General features: G+C 50.5%; 2 protein-coding genes across 2 annotated transcripts; one reads left to right on the forward strand and one right to left on the reverse strand.

Moving 5' to 3' along the window:
- Positions 1-1149: 1149 nt before the first annotated feature.
- Positions 1150-4860, reverse strand: EVX2 (even-skipped homeobox 2; the record flags this gene model as incomplete). Its single annotated transcript, XM_080927873.1, has 3 exons — positions 1150-1872; positions 3210-3487; positions 4434-4860. The coding sequence occupies 3 exons, from the start codon at positions 4858-4860 to the stop codon at positions 1150-1152; spliced, it is 1428 nt and encodes a 475-aa protein (XP_080783999.1).
- An 8675-nt stretch (positions 4861-13535) lies between these two features.
- HOXD13 (homeobox D13) lies at positions 13536-15409 on the forward strand (the record flags this gene model as incomplete). Its single annotated transcript, XM_080927431.1, has 2 exons — positions 13536-14304; positions 15159-15409. 2 exons carry the CDS (start codon positions 13536-13538, stop codon positions 15407-15409), a joined length of 1020 nt encoding a protein of 339 aa, XP_080783557.1.
- Between the last annotated feature and the right edge of the window lie 2971 nt (positions 15410-18380).

Raw genomic sequence — 18380 nt, forward strand, 5'->3', positions numbered from 1 at the left:
GGTCTCAGCAACCCAGCGGTGGCTTTGCAGAGAAGAAGGCAGTAGGCATGCGTGCGAAATACACCAAGAACCAAGAACCATTTTACCCAAGGAAGCCAAGAAAAGAAGGGGTCCAGAGGAATACAGAGTTCCAACTCATGAAAGTGTCTAAGGAAATGTTTAGGATGGTATCATATAGAGAGAAATTCAAGTATTTCCCAGATCGGGTGGAACTCCACGGTTGGAATACTGAGATGAACTAAAATTGCCTCTCCACAAACTGTCCCTCACCTTCTCTCTGCTTCCCTTCCCTTCCGTCCTGGCTTTGGCAACCTCTAGACCCATTAGGTTTTACACAAATTATGCAAGAAAAAAAAAAAACCTTCCATTTCCTAAGCACTGAAACCAAAGACTAACAGAGAATGAACTGTAGTGAACGGGAATTAACTAACTGTAGTGAACGCCACCCTAGCCACCTCCGGCTTTGTCCGAACAGACCGCAAGGGCCCTGCGCGCTGACAAAGATGTCTACCGCTCATTCCCTGTCTGCCTTGTGGCTTTTCACAGTTCCATCCTCCGCTCCCCTTGGACAAAGGCCCCTAGCAAGCTGAAACTGAGAAAATCTGCCTTTTCCTTGTCCCCCACACTCCCTCGTTCAAAGACAAGAAAAAGAGCAGCAGCAGGAATCTGGGGGTGGGGGTGGTGGGGATGTTCCCTCGCCCAAGTCCTAGCGCCCACAATTCCCTCCCTGTGTCGCGGCACCACCACTCCCCCCCCCGGGGGGTAACTCGGTCCCCGAGGCTGATCAGCCGCGACTGGACACGTGGGGAGTTGTCTTCTGGAGACCCGGGACTCCAGACAGGTGGAAAGCGGGGCCTGCAAAGCGGGAACCACATTTAGAAGAAGGCGTAGGGTTAGGGGGGTGTGGGGAGCAGAGGAAGCTAGGTTGGAGATACAAAAATAGAGATCATTTTGGGGGAACCCCGCCAGGCCTTCACAGCGGCCCCTCCCCCCACTCCCCAACTCGGGCAGGTTCCTTTCACCCTCCCGTGCCCCGGGGCGCCCCCTGGAGGCAGCACTAGCGGAGGGCCAAACGGGGACGGGGGTGGGGGGGGAACCCCGACGGGGCGCACGCCCAGAGGCTCGGCGCGGCCCCTGGCGGCGGCGTAGTTATCTGGTGAGCGGCGCCTCGTCCCTCTGGTCCGGCGGGCTGACGGCGGTCTTGCTGAGCACCGCGGCCGAATAGGGCAGGAAGCCGCTCTCGGAGCGCGGCGCCGCGGCGCTGCAGCCGAAGTCCGAGCCACCCGCCGTCCCGGTCCCCCCGCCGCCACCCCCGCCGCCGCCGCCGCCGCCGCCCCGGGAGCCCAGCGCTGCCGCGGCGGCGGCGGCGGCGGCGGCGGCCGACTGGCTGCTGTGACAACTGAGGCACGAGCAGGGCGCCGAGCCACCGCTGGGGGGCGCCCCGGCCGCCGCCGCCGAGGAGGCCGCCGCGGCTGCAGCCGCCGCCGCCGCCGCCGCCGACGCCGCGCTGTTGAGCCCCGCGGCGGCGGCCGGCGCCTGGTAGAGCCCCGGGTGGCGGAAGCTGCAGAGCAGTTCCGGCCGCGAGTAGGGATGCGAGAGCGCGCGGAAGGTGTCCAGGGGACGGATGGATGTGGCGAAGGGCGAGGAGGCCGCCGCCGCCGCTCCCGACGCCGCGGCCGCCGCTGCCGCCGCGGTGACGCCCACGTGCGGGTAGTAGTGCAGCGGCACGTGCGAGTGGAAAGGGTAGGGGAGGCTTCCGGTGGCCGCCGCGTGCGTCATCATGTAGGTGTAGAAGCTGGGGTCCGCTGGATGAGGCCACGACATGGCCAGGCGCTGCCGCTTGTCCTTCATGCGCCGGTTCTGGAACCACACCTGCGGGGACAGCCGCGCCACCGCCCGGGTTAGGGAGCGCTGGGCATTCCCAGTCCCTGCCCAGGGCTCTCCAAGCCCTCCCTGGGTCCCAGAGTGGCCTGGCCTGCTTTTCTGGCTCTGGGCTTAATCCCTCTGTGCTCCTATGCAGGACGGGGTGCACATTAACTTGCTGGCTGTCTAGGGTACACCCTCCTCAGCCACAAGAGTCTCCCGCTCCTGAGTTTTAGTGGGATTCCTCAGGTCCTGTCTCTACGCTTGCTGCTTTTTGTTTTTCCATCCCAAACTAACCTTTTTTTTTTTTTTATCTCCCTCTGTCTAACCACCCACCGGCGCCCAGCCTCACTGAACACCGGTCTGTCAATCCCAGGATTTGCACGGGGATTCTAGGCAGCCTTTGAAGAGAGGCTGTCTAGTAGTTTTTCTGAGAGGAAGCAGCTCCAGGTCTTGAGCCCTCGGAGCTGCAAGGACTGTTCCCTAGGGTTATGGGTCCGATTAGGGTATTGAAAAGATGATTTTGTTGGAATCATTTGCTTTAAATGTGTGACCAAAAAAAAAAAAAAAAAGGCTGTGTGCCCACTCTGTCTAGCACAGAATCGAATAAAGACATCATTCGTCACAACTCTAAATAAAAGAAAGCCCGATCAAACTAGAGGAAGACTTCTAGACTAGTCTCTTATCCCATGGGAGATGGGATAAGAGAGTCCTCTTTTGCTGGAGAAGAGCGCTCCGTGAAACGTTCACCAAGCCTACCTGGTTTCTAGCCATCTCTTCTGGATGCATAATAAAAAATTAATAACCTAAATATATACATATATACATAAGTGTATATACACAAACAAGAGCAATTTCGTTCTTTCACGCTGTCCAGGAGGAAAAAAAATCTTCAGGAAACCTCGTTTTCAATCCAATCGACTTTTTAAAAAAATATTGTAACCTTTTCTTCAGGTAACAACGCTTTATGTGGGAAATAAATCTCTGAGATCAGGAACGAACGAAAAGTTGCACCTCAGGTTTGTGCCAGAGAAACAAAAACCAGCCCGCCTTGCTGCTTGGGACAAAGTAGAACCTTGGGCACAAGTAAGGGGACACCTGGACAACCGTTGGGCAGAACTGAGGTAGGCGAGGGGCCGCTCTGAAGCACGGCCTCGGGATTCAGGGCTCCTCAGTTCAGCCAGGCCTGTCAACCGATTCCAGTTCGGCACAGGAGAAATAAAGAAGCCTGCTCCTTCGGAGACAAACCCCGGTGGATTTCCACACCGAATTCTCGCCACCCAGAAGGAGAGGGGAAGGGGGTAAAAACCCAAACCCACCCAGGTGCCCCGAGGGGCAATCGATACCTTGATGGTGGTTTCGGGCAGGTTGAGGGCGGCGGCCAGCTCGCACCGGCGGGGCCGAGACACATAGTTCTCTCTGTAGAACTCCTTCTCCAGGCGCGCGATCTGTTCGCGGGTGAATGCCGTTCGGTACCGCCGCACCTGATCGGCGCCCGAACCGGAGCCAGAGCCGCCCAACGCCGCACCCCCGCTACTGCCGCCGCCGCCTCCGTGCAGACTGCCGAGGCCGGAGCCGGAGGCCGACGTCGTGGTGCCCGCGACAGAGCCGCTCTCCGCATACCCTAGCAAGCAAACAGTCCACAGCGCATGAGTAGTTGGAAGGGCCGAGAACACAAAGTTGGGGTTGCTAGCTGGTGGCAAAAGAGGCTTTGGGAAGGAAAGTCGCTGTCACAATTGATGGGATCTGTCAGGCTTACAAATTGCTGCCGTTAATGGAATCAATGAAGTTTGGGGGAGCCTTTCCTAACCAAATAATAGAAACGGAATTTGAAAAGGTTGTTCTTTCCCCAGCAATTAGGAAATTTCCACTCGGTTAGGAAAACTCGCTGGGGGAAAGAACGCCTGCCTCCTCGGGAGCAGTTGAAGAAGCTGTGGGTTTGACATAGTCTAGAAACCGCAGGTCAACTCTTTCTTTATACGGCCCCCAACCTTTCTTTGACAGCCTTTGGGTTTAAAATATCTTAAGATTAGAAAGCGTCTGCAGCTCAAACCCGAGCCAGTCAAGGGGAAAAGGTGTCCACTTTTCAAACTCTTTTCTGCCCGCCGACTTAAGCGGTTGAGCAGAGGCGTGAGGCCAGACTGTCTGTCTCACACTTACCCAGAGGAGTGCTTCCTCCACCCGGCCCTGGGGGCTCCAAAAGCACCAGAGTTCGGAGCTCCTGCCCTGGGCACCCTTACCGCCAAAGCAACTAAGCCACACGGGCTAGCGCTGTGTCGCCTCGCCCCAGCGCTTAGATCCGCAAGCGAACCATTTACTGTGACTCGGGCCGGAGCCTGGGCGCGTGGGCCTGGCTCCTTAGGCTCCACGGGCCCGGGCTGTGCAGGGAAGCTCAAACAGCAGAGCAGGGGAGGGGGATCGGTTCCTAGCCTGGGTCCCTCCCCAGCCCCTGCTAGCTCTGTGCAGCACTTAAGTTAAGAGTCAGACACCGGCTAAGGCGTGGAAAGGGCTGGTGAGGCCCCCGAGAGAGCCCGGAGGATGGGGCTGGAGTCCGCGGGGTACCCGGTTACCTTTGGCATTGTTTTCCTTGAGCGGCGCGGCGCCCAGGCCGCTGGGGGAGCGCAGTGCGGAGCAGCCCACCTCCACGTCGCTGCTCATGTCGGCCTCAGCGGCCGCCTCTGAGAAATGACTAGGCTTCTTGCGGCTCTCGGCGGCGGAGGCGATTTCGGAGGAGACGGTGCTTTCGCTGGTCGGGTGCTGCAGGTTGAACAAAGTGTCTATTTCGAATTTGCCCTTGGCGGGGAGGTCTCCCAGAGCACCGTGCAGCGGGGCGGACGGCAGGCGCGGACTGAGGCGAGCCGGGTGCTGCGAATTTTCCAGGGCCTCCAGCACAGCACTGCCAGCCGAGTCGGACAAATTGGAGAACCTCTTACCAGCAGCAGGGCTATGGAGCCCTCTCTCCATCAGAATCATCTCTTTTCTTATTCTTTCCATCATCTCAGCTTTATAAAAAAAAATGTCACAATGGCCTGGCTGTCCCGTCCTAATGATGGGCTGAGCCTAGGGCTGATTCTCATTCAGCCCCAGCAAGCGGCTCTAAATATTATTATCTCTTTTGGAGGGAGGCGGAAAAATTGTGGGATGCCAGAGCGAGGGAATGACTGGTCAAAATGACCCATACATCCTTCCGAGTCGGAGATGTCATTCATCAAAAAGTAGCGCCCGCTCGTCATTAAGGTACGAATGACGCCGTTCGAATAATCATTTATTGTAACAGGTTTATAAGCAAATAAATACACGCTCCTGTCAGTGGGTAATGAAGGCGACTTCAGAGCAGACAAATAGATCCAGGTAGGAGTCGAGAAGACACGAGAAGTGAGGAAGAAGGCTCCGGTCCTTTGCCCGCTCCCAGCCAGTTCTGCTCGCCCGGGGGTTTGGCCTCGGGGGTGAAATTGACAGTCTGATTAATAGAGCACTCCGCGGCACATTTCCCCCTTCATTTAGGGGCATCATTACGTTCTCAGTTTGCTGGGTTGCCCCTCAGGTCCTAATCACGCAGCTCCTTCCTCATTTTTTTCCACGAACACAGATACGTGCTAAATAATAGATAATGCTTTGAATTTTCCAGGATAGATTCTTGAGAAGTTTTTGTTTTGTTTTGTTTTAACATTTACAAGCTGGGCGCGCAAGGGGGGCGGGTAAGGGGGAGGATACAGGAAGAGTTGCGTAAGAAGACCTTATGCCCACTCCTGTCAGGATTACTTATCTTTCTGTTTTAAGAACCAAATATTAATAATAAGTATTTTATTTAACAAATAGGATCCTGAGTTCTTTTCTCTCCTTCTTCCTCTCAGTCTGGGTGCTCCCCTCTAACAGACACAGACACAGAGACAGGCAGAGACAGAATATGTCTTGTCGACTTTTAAAAATGCTTTCTTGCTACGTGGCTGGGGAGGTACGTAGGGCCCGTGCCTCCAAACGGAAATCATTACATCTTCTCTGATTTTTCTACCACCGTTTGCAGGCTGACTTCTGAACTCGAAGACCCTAGATTTTTAGTTTTATAATCTGGCTGATGGATAAGCTTCTCACCCTCGCATTTTCCCTTAGGGGAAATAAACTAGACTGGAGGGTTTGATAGTAGAATTCGACAGCTAACTTTAAACACAGTCATGATTTACCGTACCATAGGGGCCCCACGCAGAATCCACTTTTTTTTAATTGCCGGCTTTCTCCTACCCTTTTCAAATAGAGGAATTCGTGGTGAAGTAACTGGGTTTCAGGGGTGGGGGTCAAAGTGGAGGGAATGGGATCTCTGGCTGCCTCCCTTCCTTTCTCACTTTGTTCTTCTTCCCCTTCTTCGTCTCCCCCACCCCCTTCTCCACCCTAGCCCCTTACCTGTGGCCCCCGGTGTTCCTGGTGCTGACTCGGGGCACAGAGAATCTCTGACCAGCCTTGCCTCTTCTTCCCGCCCGAGGTTGGAGGCTGAGCCTCTTGACGATAACTTTGATAGTCATAATGACGCCGGTGGCAACCATTTTAAGGAAGATCAATCTTCACTCAAATGCGCTCATCTCCTCCCGCGCTTGCGCCCCACCCTGCCCCACTCAGATGCGTGGTGCCAGCTGCCCCAGAGGAAGAGCTTCGCCCGCACTGGCGAGGTCCACAAAGGACAGGGACAGGACACAGTGGTCTTTCCGAAGCAGCCTAAGGAGCCTGGAAATCTGAACGCTGGTCTCGGGTTTTGCATCCCGGTCACAAACACTAACTCAGACCCTAACCCGGGCCCCCCTCCTTCCCGCCTTGAGACACACCCAGCATATTGGGGTGTGTTAGGGGGCAAACCCCTGATCTAATTGCCCATCTGTCTGTTGGCGCTTTCTTTTTAACCTTGGACCCGTTGGGGGCGCGTCAGGAATGTAAGGGGAGGTGAGGTGTGAGGTATATTTATATACATGTGTACACATATATAGTCAATGCCAAAAGTTTTTCTTCTCTTCCCCTTGGCGCCAACTTATTTCTACAGGCAAGCTTTGCTGCTGGGGGGGGGGTGTCAATCCCACCTCTTTAAAGTCCTAACGGGAAAGCCGGATAGGCTCCTGGGCTCAGGAGAATGGTCTGGTGGGCAATGACCTCTATTTGAGAACTTGACCCAGCATCCACCTTTGCCCCGTCCCATTGGCTATTCTACCCCAGTGGTCATTCTGCTCCTGACACTTGCGTTCACCTCAGGCAGGTTTTTGGCTACCTCTCTTCGCTCTTCACTCGAATAAGAGCCCAGCTCTGCGAGAACCCCCAACCGCTTCACAGCCAGGACTCCTAGCTCCACCGGTCCAGGTAGTCGTTGTCCCAGTGTCTCTGGGAGGATCCGGCTACCTAATCGTTCCCTGCCCAAGGGACTATAAGAGACTCTTTGGTCTAGGTTAAGCTCCATGGGGGGGCCAAGACCCTGGCCGCAAGTGGTCGCTCAGCCTGGGCGGAAATCCGCCCGATGCCTTTATTGCTGTCATTTGGCGCCCCCATCTGTTTTCCTCGCGGTTTCAGCGGCTGTGAGCTACTTTTCTGTCCCAGAAGCCCCAACAGCCTAGGAAGATTTCTTACCTTCTTCTAGGACGTCACCCCCCCCCCGCAACACACACCCCTGCCTCTGGTTTCAAAAGCTAACCAAGTACGACCTTATTGAAAATGAAAAAAATTATCATTTCTCCGCGACATCTTCATTCATTAGTGGTTTTGAAACTAGCTTACACCTTTTAAGTAATAGTGATATGGCATTTCTAGAATGTTTATTGAAGCACATATACTGTGATCGTGTCGGGGAAGCTATCACTGTGAGAAACACCGATAACTGTTCACTGCACTTAGCAGGCCATAGCATTTCACAGTGACTATTCCATTTTAATTGTTAATAGCCCTTTAGATCCCATACCAATCACTAGTAATAATATTGGCTAATTTATGCAACTCAATTACTATGCAACTACAAGTGGCTTTTGACATGGATTATAGCTTCTGAAGACCTGAAGACCAGAGAACCCCTGAATAATTAGTCCCCCCGCTTTTAGGAGAGAAGAACGTCTTACACTGAACACTTTGGTAATAATTCATGATTTATGCTTGTCTTCAATAATACATAAGTCATGGAGTGGGGGCTGAAAGTTTTGCATAACAGTTTTTTCCTTTGTGTTGCCTGTCTTATTTTGAGGCAGGCTTACCTCAAAAAACGTTACACCAGTGAAGAAAGTGGGGGGCGGGGGGGGAGAGAGAAGTACTGTTGTATTTGTTCTTTAAAAATACAGTAACTTCATACCCTTCCCAGAATGGAGAGGCTGAGGCTAAAAACTGACCCAGTTTTAAGCCTCTGGTGTGTTCAAAGTACCACCCCCAAAGAGCAGGACCACCCAATTAGAGAAAAATCTCACCGATGCCCCCATGTCTTCAAAGGGCATCTTCCACCTATGACAAAGGACGTGCCAACATTTCAAGATTGGTGAGTGCGGTGACGTACAGGAAAAACTTTCTCCATATTACCCAAAAAGCAAGTTTTCCTGGCAAAACTGACATAAATAAAGCAGGGCCTGTTTTTTTCCTTTTCTTTCCTCTCCTTTTTTTTCCTCCTTCTCTTTTTCTTCATTTCTTTCTTTTTCTTTCTTCCTTTCCCTCGACGTGGGGTTAGACCGCCAAACTAAGTGTTTTGTTTTTTTGTGAGCAGTTGGGTCCTCCAGTTAAAGTGGTGAACGGTTGACCTGTAATTTCAGGTAAAATCTTGTTCTAGATTTACAGAGGGATGGGGCAAGAGTAAAGCCGGAGCCTCAAAGGGGCCTCACGGTGCGAGCGGTGGTCTCAGCCACCTCTTCCGGTGGAAGATGCCAGTCAGTAAGACCCACCCTTTCTCAGCCTGCGTCTCAAGCTCGCTGGGGAACTGGGAATGCAGATGGTGTGGAAGGGCAGTAGGCACCTGCAGAGTCTTAGCTGCGGGCACGGCACGTTTTCTTTAGGCTAAGTGTGGTCTTTGGGACCAGGTTTCGATTTATAGGAGAGGGTGAGGATTGGAGTAACAAAACCTGCCTTCGCTACGCTTCATTCTCCCATTTCTCCTCAGGCAAGCGTCTCGCTCTCTGCCTTACCTGGGTTAACCCATTTATTTCAGTTTTCCTTCTCCCCTCCGCCTACAACCCCAGGCTAGAATGGTTGTAAGAGAGGTCATTGGTGGCTACATCTTCCTGGACCCCGAGGCTACTCAGATTTGCCGACAGCCAGGAGTTTACGTGCCCTCAGATCAGACCCAAGAACTTGCAGGGACATCTAGCGCCAGGCGCGGGGAACTGCGGACGCCTTTCAGGGATCCGAGCCCCACCACTGGCATCCTTTGCCCGCCTCTCAACTCCTCCTACACTGTTAGGTGGCTTTCTATTCCTCATTCGCTTTGCTTTGCTGATATCCACGATGTGGAATGCCCGTGGAGAATGTGAATTCTTTGAAATGGTAATAAGCTTCTATTTAGCAAGTTAGAAAAGCTGTTGCTAGAAATGCAGTTTCAACAAGTCAGACAAAACAGCAAACTGTGGTCTTTGTTTCTATTTAGGAAGAAAGAAGTCCATCCTTACCTTCTAGAGCCTCCTCTCTAGAAAAGCTCAGCATTTCTTTGGAAGAGAAACTCTTCCTGATTCCTATAGTCTACAGCTAGAGGAGTTCTGTCATCTCAAATAGGAGGCCTGCTGTCCAGTGGGAGGCAAACTCACAATTTTTTTAATCACATGGTATTTGAGGGAGGGGTGTCTTTATTGTTGCCTGAGATTTTCATTAAATAGAAGCTCATTTTGCTGCTAAACCCAAAAGGAGCCCAGCTTTTAGATTTAGAAAATGTTCCAAACACAGGACACCTTCTGGGCTGTCGCTAGAATCTGCCCTCTACACAACATTCTGTGCTTCTGTTGGGTTTCGCTTCATACTTTGTTTGCTCTTTTGTTTCTTTCCCAGACTGAGTGAAGTTGATTATTAGCTGGAGAGGGAAAATTAGCTCCAGAGCTTGCAGACACATGTGGTAAAAAAGAAACAGTAACCAGCCAGTTCTCAGCTTAAGACTGTGCTTCTGAATTGAGATTTTTTTTTTCTACTGAAACTTTTGTTTCTCAAAAGTTAATTAAAGGGGTGTCCTGCATTTCCTGGTTGTGATCATCAAGGTGAATCCTTTCAAAGGAATCTCCCACAACTCCTTCCTGATAGGATCCTGCCATTCTGGCTGTAATGCTAAGCAGTCTGTTGTTGTCTTGGTAAACAGGACACTTGAATAAGTCTAAATCCCAGCCCGTATCTACTCGCTTTCCATCCCCAAACAGATGTACAATTTGTGAGACCTACCAGAACAGAAACTACATCTCCAGCACAGGTTCAACACTCAAAGGGGTGCTTGAGAGAGGGAAGAAGAAAGAGGAGCCAATGGAGAGAAACGCAGGAGGACTTGGGGCGGCAACGAACATCATGGCCTCTTCACCAAAATCCAGAAATGTAGCTTTTTTAAAAAACAGAACAAAAGGTAAGTATTTGGAGACAATTGTCATTGCTAAACTCTTTTGCTTCGTTAAGATTTCGCTACGATTTGTGTGTGCTCCCACACAAATGTAGGGCTCACACTGTGTTCTTGGACATCTGAAGAAACTGGTTATGAGTCAGACACAGTGGCTCATGCCTGTAATCCCACCCCTTTTGAAAGTTTAAGGCCAGCCTTGACTATAGAGTGGGTCTATGTCTCAAAAAAAATTAAGAAAAAACCACGGATTACAATTAAAATTTCAGTTTGAATACAATTTGGACACAAGATATACAAACTATAGGAAAACCTTTCTTCTGATTTAACCTCAGAATTCTCTCCACACCTGCTTACCCACCTTGTAAACTCTGAACCTTATTAGTTCCCACACAGAGCAATCCTAATTTTGCCTCCTACTCAGCCTCAGTGGCATAGCAGTAACTTCCCTGGGATCCTTTGGAGTTCTCCTTGTGGGTCCTCTCAGAGACTTTTTCCAGTGTAACCTACCTCTGTGGACCTAGACTTAACTTTGTTGAAGTCACAGAAAAGCCAGCGATAGAAAAATGATAAAATCGATTATTTAAAGCTGTCTTTATTTCCAAATAACCTTTGAAATTGGCAGAGAGAGAAACCCTAAATTCTACAAGGGCACCACCGAGCCTTATAGGGAAGAAGCCAGACTGAGAGGTTTCAGCCTAAGCATGAACTCTAAGGTTCCTCTCCATCAAGTACTTTCTTGCATGATAAAGTAAACTAAGGCTGATGTGTGAACTGGAGTCTCAGAACATGACAGATTCTTCTCTTGTTTTAGCTTCTTCAATTAAAATATAAAGTGCTTATTAAATGTATTAGTCAGATTTTTTTTTAAAAAAATGTTACTGAAACCCAAAGAACACAAAACTACTACATTATTGAGTTTTAGGAGACTGAGGTGTGCTGGTTCCGGTTACTTCTCTTTCCTTACAGTAAGTGTTTGAAGCCATTGGGGGGAGGATCAATAGCTCCCATGTCTCTCTCTCTCTCTCTCTCTCTCACACACACACACACACACACACACAGAGAGAGAGAGAGAGAGAGAGAGAGAGAGAGAGAGAGAGAGAGAGAGAGAGAAACACGGGGGACAGGGGGGGGGGGGACAAAACAGCTAACTGTTAATCTTTTTCAAAAGCTCACAAACTCTGCTAACTGGCCCTTTAATTGCAACCCAGCTTCTATTCTAACCTTCAGACTCTCTCAAGTAATCAAAATTAAACAGGCTATCCATCCCAACTCCGCAAAACCCTGGATAGACCTTCTGGGTTTGCATCTGACCATGAACAAGTCTAGGATTTTTTTTAAACGTACACAAAATTTCTTACTTTCTCGTTCCAGTACCTCTCATAACCCCACCACCTTTATTTGAGCCTTTCATGGTTACTGTGATTTTTGTGCCAACACCCCCACGCCATCCGCCCACCCTGCGATGCCAGACCAGACCAGGCCCAGGAGGACCTTGCTCTCACTCTTTCTTCTTCTTTCTCGGATCCTGTTTTCAGAGAGCAGTGGCGCTGACTGACAAGCTGGCCTCAGTACAGGTTTGGGGGAACGATTTTCTTAAGAGATAAACTGACCCAAAGGTTGATAGTACAAAGTGGCTCACTTTGAGGCTGTCCCTTCTACCCAGCACTCTTAACTCACCAAGTCTACTATAGCTCCCCGGAGACCGACCTAGGTTCAACTCAGGGCTCACAGGGATGACCCATAAATTGTTAAGACTGCGTGAGGGGTGGAAATACGGAGAGATTAGAACTGCCCTGTCTAACTCTCTATCTGGGATTAGCTCCTCCAGTACTCCTATTAGAGCTTACCCTGTCTCTGTGAAATCGAACCTAAGTGCTCCGGACTGCGCCTGTCACCAGCCCGACTTTACTTGCAGGGGGTTAGGGGGTGGAGAAGAAACCAACATCCTTTTAACTTGGCACACTCCATTCTTTGCAGTTGGCAGCCTGGAAAAAGGAAGCGAAACAAAGGTCCCTGGGAAAGTGAAGTTTTCAATTAATTGGTGTGAGTAACGGGCGGGGGTGGGTGGTGGCTGCAAAATGCTGGAGGCCGGTAGGCTGTGGGCAAGGCGCAGAAAAATCGTGGCACTCTACTGAGTGGCTTTCTCCTCCTGCGCTGGTACGGAGTCTTTTGGGCTGGCCTGGAGGAGACCATGCCGAAGCTAAGAAGGCCAGCCAGGCGAAGTGACTGCCCGCTGGCCAAGAGTAGAGATGTGGGCTTTCCAGTTTTGCGCTGATTGTCAGGCTTGGGTTCCGAGAGGAGCTGTATGTCTTTGATGCTGCCCCAAGACAGTTTCGTGAGTATTTTTGTGGACCGATGGTGCTGAATAGAAAGGCTCTTCTCCGACTGACCGCCTATGTGTGGAATACTTTTACCCGCTAGGTATATTCAACGTAGGAGAAATGAGCTGTCTGGAATTTGGGGTGATGAGATAGACTAAGGAAAGATTAAGCAACAGGTTTACTAAAATAGATTTGTTCTGTTTTCACGTCACTCCGGTCATCTCTGTCCTTCATCCTGACTTTGGTTGTGCAGCTCGAGGAGCCAAAGAGCAGTGGCAAAAACAGCGGTTGCGGAGATGAGGCGCAGGCCTCGCCGCCCGCCTTTCAGACAGGCCCGAGAAGGGCCGTCGCGCAATCAACTCGAGGGGGTGGCTGCAAAGCAAACTCCTGAGTCTGGGGGAGGGCGGGAATGGGAGGTGGGCCTCCCAAAGGGCTGGGGAGGAGTGGGGATAGGGTGGGTGGGTCCAGCCGGACCTGGGCTGGGAGCCAGGCTCTCCCGCGCCCCCACCCCCACGTGTCCCAGCGCAGCCAATGGCACGGTCCCCGGCCGGCGCCCTCGGGGCGGGAGGCGGCCCCCCGATCGTCCCAGGCCCCCTCCCAACCTGAACTTCGTTTTTATAAACGTCCCGCGATGAGCTAACCTGTTGGAGGGCGGGCGGGCGGGCGGGCAGGAGGCGGGAGGCTCGCGGAGGGAGAGAGGACGGGAGGGAGAGGGCGGGAGCGAGCGCGGCGCGGAGCACAGCGAGGAGGGAGGAGGCGCAGCGCGCCATGGTGTCCTGCGCGGGGCCCAGGCCGGGGCCCGGGCCGGGCAGGGCCGGGCCATGAGCCGCTCGGGGACTTGGGACATGGATGGGCTGCGGGCGGACGGCGGGGCCGCTGGGGCGGCACCGGCCTCCTCCTCCTCCTCTGTGGCGGCGCCGGGCCAGTGTCGCGGCTTCCTGTCGGCGCCGGTGTTCGCGGGCGCACATTCCGGACGTGCGGCGGCGGCAGCGGCGGCAGCTGCGGCGGCGGCGGCGGCGGCATCCAGCTTCGCGTACCCAGGGACCTCTGAGCGCACGGGCTCGTCGTCGTCGTCGTCATCCTCGGCTGTGATCGCCACCCGCCCGGAGGCTCCAGTGGCCAAAGAGTGTCCCGCGCCAACGGCCGCCGCGACCGCTGCAGCACCTCCTGGCGCTCCCGCGCTGGGCTATGGCTACCACTTCGGCAATGGGTACTACAGCTGCCGCATGTCCCACGGCGTGGGCTTACAGCAGAACGCCCTCAAGTCGTCGCCGCACGCCTCTCTGGGAGGTTTCCCGGTGGAGAAGTACATGGACGTGTCGGGCCTGGCTAGCAGCAGCGTACCGACCAACGAGGTGCCCGCGCGAGCCAAGGAAGTGTCCTTCTACCAGGGCTACACGAGTCCCTATCAGCACGTGCCTGGGTATATCGACATGGTGTCCACTTTTGGATCCGGGGAACCTCGGCACGAGGCGTACATCTCCATGGAGGGCTACCAGTCTTGGACGCTAGCCAACGGGTGGAACAGCCAGGTGTACTGTGCCAAGGACCAGCCACAGGGGTCCCATTTTTGGAAATCATCCTTTCCAGGTAGGAGCAATGTAGAAAGGGGATGAACATGCGGGAGGAGGAGGGAGAGAAAAGAAAAGCCCCTATTTGGGAGTGGTTACTTATATTCCAGGCCTGACCAGGTATAATCCACTTGAACTTTGTTTAGTTTCTGCAATCTCTGACTTTCGCGACTAAAACTGTCTCTGCTCTCCTTTTCTTCCCGTGAAGCATAGGTGCTTTTTATCCATTAAAGTTCAAGTTACCTTTGCAGCTTCTCCTCCCCTTCCTCACTTCTCCCTCCTCTTTCTTCTTCCTCCCTCCCTCCTCCCTTCCTCACTCTCCTGACTAAAGAGGTTTTTGAAAGGTGTCAGAGTTTGGTCCCCATTTTTCAAGTGGGGTTCCAATAACCACTAAAGCTCCTAAGAGCCCAGAAACTCCAAACACGTAAAAGAAAGTAAAGCTTGAGTTAAAAAAAAAAAAAAAATTTGGTGTGTGTGTGTCTCTGTGTGTGTGTGTGTGAGAGAGAGAGAGAGAGAGAGAGAGAGAGAGAGAGAGAGAGAGAGAGAGAGAGCAACTGGCAATTGCAGAAACTGTCCTTATGAGCTTCCCCCAATAACCAGACCATAAAATCACAGGCTTGTTAAAATGCCGGTTTGAAAAACCATGATGATCCATCAAATTAGCCTTTGTCTTGAAGTGCAAATAGTCTTTCTTTAATACTGTGCAAAGAATAATAAAGTATAAACAATTGTATTTTCTTCATTCCTTATCCCTCCCCTCCCCCCCCCCCCCGCCCAGTACTAACAAATACACAAACACGTTCACATAACACAACTCAAAGCGTAGGGGTTCCAGCCTCCAGTCTAACTTTCCCATGTTGTTGTTTGTGGCAGGGGATGTGGCTTTAAACCAGCCGGACATGTGTGTCTACCGTCGGGGAAGGAAGAAAAGGGTACCCTACACCAAACTGCAGCTCAAAGAACTGGAGAATGAGTATGCCATTAACAAGTTCATTAACAAGGACAAGCGGCGGCGGATCTCCGCTGCTACGAACCTATCCGAGAGACAAGTAACCATTTGGTTTCAGAATCGAAGAGTGAAAGACAAGAAAATCGTCTCCAAGCTCAAAGATACTGTCTCCTGATGTGGGCCTGGTTGGCCACAGACAGTTTAAATGCTTTCAGTTGTCTCCAAAAATACCTTTGAAAAGACTTGAAAATGTATTTAATTCCACACCCCGCCCCCCTTCCCAGACTAGAACGGCAAGCATTGTGAACTGTTTTTTTCTCTCTTGACTTTTATCTGGCTCTAAAACGTTTTGCTGCCCAATCTGACTTTGTGATTCTGTTTCTTACTTGCTTGTTATTGGTTTTGTTCCTGTCTAGGATTTTTTTTTTATAATTTTTAAACATTGTTTCTCCCTCCAGGCCAGTATAAAAAAACTTGAAGTATTTTTTCCCCAATAATCCCCAAAAATGAATTTCAGAAGTGTCCTTGGATTTAAGGGTTTATTTTTTTAACAGGATTTTATATGTGTTTCCAGCACTGATTATGCCTATAACCCATTAGGCCAGAATCGTTTTCAGCCTCTCATACCCTGTGATTGTGTAATTGAATCATTAGCTCTCAGAAGTTTCCCCAAGGCAAGTGGAAACAGCTCTTTAGACATTCAATGATTTAGGATCGCTGGGAGAGTCTGAAACTCGGAGGTTGAAGGCACGTGATGACTTTCAAAGCCGCTACCTGATTAATATTGAAATGAAGACAACCTTCCTTATCTCTGGCAGCCTCCTCTGCTGTTCTGTGTGGTTTTAACATACCTTATAGCTGTCATCTTTGAATCTGAAAACAGTATTCCTTGTGAATACCTTCATTTCTCCAACTCTAGACGCAGCTATTAAAATATTTACACTCAGCAGAATGGCTCTAGATGGTACAAATTCTTTCCTTTCCGTGGGTCTGTGGGAATGGAACTGACCCAGTGCCATCTCCTCAATTCTTGGAAAGAGACTGAGCCAGTGTGGCCATGGGTGGGAATTCCTGTCCAGAACAGAAATTAATTATCTGAATGCATGAGCCTCTCTGAGCTTTAAAATATCTTACACAGTTTTCAAGTGTGGAGCTCTAAGGACTAAGAGGGGGAAAGATGCTTCTGAAAGTGATGATGAACTGCTTTCAAAAATGTTGCATATTCATGCGACTGAAAGATTATTTTTGTAGATGCAATGTGTGTGAGCGGTGCTTCAAGCATTTTTTTTTAAAAAGTCACATTTTACTCCTAGGGAGATATAAATAAAAAGAACTCTCTTGTCTCCACTGAGTCTTCACAATTTGTTTTCTTCAAGCTTGTGCTGCCTCTAGGAACTGTTCTTATTTATTATAAAATTTTGCTGTCCTCGACATCTGTAAATGAAGGAACCAACACCAGTTCTGATCTCTGAAACTTCCGTGTTCTGTCCTTCTCTGTCCTCCGCCTCCCTCCAGCACAAATAGTGATGTTTAAAAGGAGGATATTATCTGTGATGTCTAAAATGATCATCCTTTAACCAGGTCAACTCATTAAAAATCAATAAATTTTATTCCTTTCAATATTTTCAATGTATTTAACAAGTTTATTTATTTATTATTCAGTTGTGAATGTGGGCACCTGGGTAGAGGAAAACTCACTGGAACACTTGGGGCCTACAGTTCCCTGAGAAGGTTGTGAAATTAGGGAAAGCTATATTCGTATCTGGCAATCAATAAAGAAAAGAAACACTTCAACCATCCCATGTCACATGCAGTAGTTGACAACTGAGACTACTAATATATAACCCTGGCAGCTAGTCACAAGTTCCAGGAATCAGGAACTTTTTTTTCCTGATTCAGCCCTCTTTGCCACGCAGAGCCAAAAGAAAGGGTGGGGGTGGGGACTCTTTGTAGCCACTGCTACAATCTCCTGTGAGCTAACTTTCTGATGAGCAAGTTAGTTGAACAGATTTCTAAACGCTCACACATGTCAACTCTCGTGGTCCGAGGGCTCCTTTAGAGCTGTTGGGGAAACACGGGGCCTTCAAGATGAGAATTACTTTCGTTTTCTCTGGTCCTGCTCGACGCGTTTCACGTCTTACTGCCAACTGCCGAGGCTTCTTCCTTTATAGAGGGGGAGGATACGGGCAAAGATAGAGAAATAGGGATGCAGAGGGGGGTTCAATCTATGGGGGGTAAACCCCTGAGAAGGGGAGTCACATCATCCTGGACGTCCGTCACTTAGGGAAGGAAATCTTAATACCTTCTCTATTTTTTTCACAAGATATGTTGTGTGTGGGGGGGGAGGCAACCAACCAACCAACCAAAAATACAGGCCTTGTTTTTTTTTCAACCACCCTTCTCCCTGTTCCCTCATTTCTTTTTCTTATTTCGTTTTCAATTTCGTTCCTTCCTTTTTCTTTCCTTCTCCTCCTCCTCCTCCTCCTATTATTATCATCATCATCATTATTATTATTATTATTATTATTATTATTATTATTATTATTAATCTTCATCTTGTAGGTTCTAGTCCCCAAGGCCACACTTCATCACACAGGTCCATTTCTCAGGTTTCCTATATTGGATAGAGGGAATTGCCCCGAGGTTTTTCTTTCATCTGCAGGTCGCCCGTCAGTTTCGCTGAGCCTAAAAGAAATGGGGTTTGCAGAAGATTAAAACTGCGCTCAAATGCACTCTGGTGGTATTTGGATTGATGGCTAAATGAAGAACAGATGAAGGCTTTGTTATTTATATGTGTGCCTTTTATATTCGGAATTGCGGGAGGAGGAGAGCCAGAGGTTAGTGGCTGAGGCCCTGGAAGTGAGGCCCGCGGGGAGCCCGAAAGGCCGAGGGAGTTTGGAGAAAGGCTTTTCCTTCCGTTAGAGGCTGAGAGCCTCTCAAAAAATTAGCTCCGTTATTAGCGATCGGAGTAGGAACCAAGATCGGCACATCGACTAGTGATTCAAGAGATGAAAAAGGCGTTAGGACAGAAGCGGAAGATGAAACAAACAAAACCGTGGCCACAGGCTTCCTTGCGTCAGGTCCCTTGGCTCTGCTGTCTGGGCCAGTTGCTACAGTCTCTGGCTTTCTGAGAGTGTTCTTAGCGC

Source organism: Micromys minutus, assembly GCF_963924665.1.
Source record: "Micromys minutus genome assembly, chromosome: 13".
NCBI lineage: Eukaryota > Metazoa > Chordata > Mammalia > Rodentia > Muridae > Micromys > Micromys minutus.